This window comes from Micropterus salmoides, unplaced genomic scaffold (assembly GCF_014851395.1).
Source record: "Micropterus salmoides isolate LMB-PRFRI ecotype aquatic unplaced genomic scaffold, ASM1485139v1 Ms_hic_scaffold_1299, whole genome shotgun sequence".
NCBI classification, from domain to species: Eukaryota; Metazoa; Chordata; class Actinopteri; order Centrarchiformes; family Centrarchidae; genus Micropterus; species Micropterus salmoides.
The window spans coordinates 15,234-17,469 of NW_024040373.1; the positions used below are offsets into that span (position 1 = coordinate 15,234).

Consider the following 2,236-nt stretch of genomic DNA (forward strand, 5'->3'; position numbering starts at 1 on the left):
TCAAATGCTAAAACACAAAAGCCAATCCTCTAAACCAAATGACCAGTTGTCTAAACACATTTACTAAATCTAGCCATCATTTTCCAATATCATAAACACATTTCACATGAAGACACAATTCACAAAACACAATCCTCCGTTCACATAAATCTTAACACATTTTTCCTTGCTAAAACACAAGTTGCAAAAGAACTCTGCTCATATTCTCAAATGAAAGCTCATGTGATGCAAAATGCTTGCCACAGTCAGCAATATTTGAACAAAATGAACACACCTGGCGTCATTCATTACACACAACGATTCAAAATTGAAAACACCTGTTGCTAATGCTGTGACCACATGTATAAAAGCAAGTTCAGAGTGCACAGTTTGCTGAAGATTCCAAACAAACACAATGGATGAAGGCAGAGTCAGGGGAAGAGGTAATCGAGTCAGAGGAGGGAGAAGAGCAGGCCAGGGAGGAAGAGGAGCAGGCCAGGGAGGAAGAGGAGCAGGCCAGGGAGGAAGAGGAGCAGGCCAGGGAGGAAGAGGAGCAGGCCAAGGAAGAAGAGGAGGAGGCCAAGGAAGAAGAGGAGGAGGCCAACAAGGGAGAGGAGAAGGTCCAGGAGGGAGAGCAAGACAACCTCGCACCATCATTACGGACGAGATGCGAGCAACAGTCATTGACCATGTCATTGTCCATGGCATGACAATGGCTGAAGCAGGACTAAGAGTCCGTCCAAACCTGAGTAGGTTCACCGTGCCCACCATTATCAGGGCATTCACACAACACAACAGGTATTGTACTCTATTGCTTTCTTTGTCACAATACAATTTTACAAGCCTGTGAAAGTAGTCTATTAGTTTCAAATCAGTTGTTACTGTATTGTAAAACATGTCAATTGACAACACGTTTCTTTCTTTAGAGTTGAAAGAATGCCACATAGAGGTGGGAGGGTTGCCATATTTACAGCGGCACAAGAAACCCTCATTGTGGATATGGTTCGTGAGAACAACCTCATCAGACTCCGGGAGATCAGAGACAAAGTCATTGCCGATAATGTGAACTTTGAGGGCATTGATGATGTCAGCTTGGCCACAATAGACTGAGTTCTCCGGCGCCAAAAGATGCGGATGAAACCAGTCTATAGGGTTCCCTTTGAGCGAAACTCTGCACGACACAAAGACCTACATTACGAGTATGTGCAAGTAAGTATACATCCATGTTCACAGTACAGTTAGTGAACATACTGTGTTGCTCAGTGGCCTACATTACTTCTGGACAATACTATGCTACCTGATTGACTGTTGTTCTGAACACCTGTGCACTTTCACATTTTCAGAGGATATTACAGTTGGACGCGATGGCCAGACCTCATGAGTACCTCTTCCTGGATGAGGCTGGCTTCAACCTGCAGAAACGAAGGCAAAGAGGCCGTAACATCATTGGCCAAAGAGCCATCACTGAGGTTCCTGGCCAACGGGGGGGGGGGTAATATTACTCTTTGTGCGGCCATGGGTTTGGAGGGGCTTGTCCACCAGCAGGCTGTCCTTGGGTCTTACAACACCCAACGTCTCCTAACCTTCCTAGAGGAGCTAAAAGATATCCTCCTGGACCGCCAACAACACCATCCTGGGCCCGAACATCCCATTTATGTGATCATTTGGGACAATGTACGCTTCCACAGAACAAACCAAATCAGAGAGTGGTTCACCACCAACAGTAACCACTTTTTAAACGTCTGTCTGCCACCCTACTCCCCTTTCCTGAACCCTATAGAGGAGTTCTTCTCATCGTGGAGATGGAAGGTTTATGACAGACAACCATACACTAGAGAACCTCCAGTGGAGAACTTCCAAGGATGGATCCGCCATTCCAGGGCGTTTTTCCCGCGGTGCCTGGCAAGAGACAATATAGCCTGCGATGTGGATGAGGTGATGTGGCCCGATGCAGCTCAGCGACATGATGCCGCACAGTGATTGTGGTGTAAATAAAATAAATAAAAAAAACTTCACACCCTGATCATGTTTTCAAGAGTACTGTTGTGTGCAATAGATTCTGTTTTTGCATTGAGTTGTTACAGTAGTGTACAGAATTTACTATAGATTTATACTCTTCATATGAAACTCACAAATCTAAATGCCCAATCCTCTGCAGAGATCTAAGAAGATCCATTATTGTAAAGTTTCTAAAAATATGCATTGGCAGTTATGAAACAAAGAACCTTCTCACAAATTGAGCATTGTGTTTTCAATT

General features: G+C 44.6%; 1 protein-coding gene across 1 annotated transcript; it reads left to right on the top strand.

The window, feature by feature from the left end:
• The first annotated feature begins 561 nt into the window (after window positions 1-561).
• On the top strand, window positions 562-1,959 carry LOC119900184. The gene is made up of 3 exons (XM_038714946.1): window positions 562-777; window positions 906-1,178; window positions 1,323-1,959. The coding sequence occupies exons 2-3, from the start codon at window positions 1,108-1,110 to the stop codon at window positions 1,957-1,959; spliced, it is 708 nt and encodes a 235-aa protein (XP_038570874.1). The 5' UTR covers window positions 562-777; window positions 906-1,107.
• The last annotated feature ends 277 nt before the right edge of the window (window positions 1,960-2,236 follow it).

Bases quoted from the DNA above. Each gene is read 5' to 3' on its own strand.
- LOC119900184 (XM_038714946.1), top strand. From the start codon at position 1,108: ATGCGGATGAAACCAGTCTATAGGGTTCCCTTTGAGCGAAACTCTGCA. The intron at 1,179-1,322 runs GTATGTGCAAGT...TCACATTTTCAG, and splicing joins CACAAAGACCTACATTACGA to AGGATATTACAGTTGGACGC.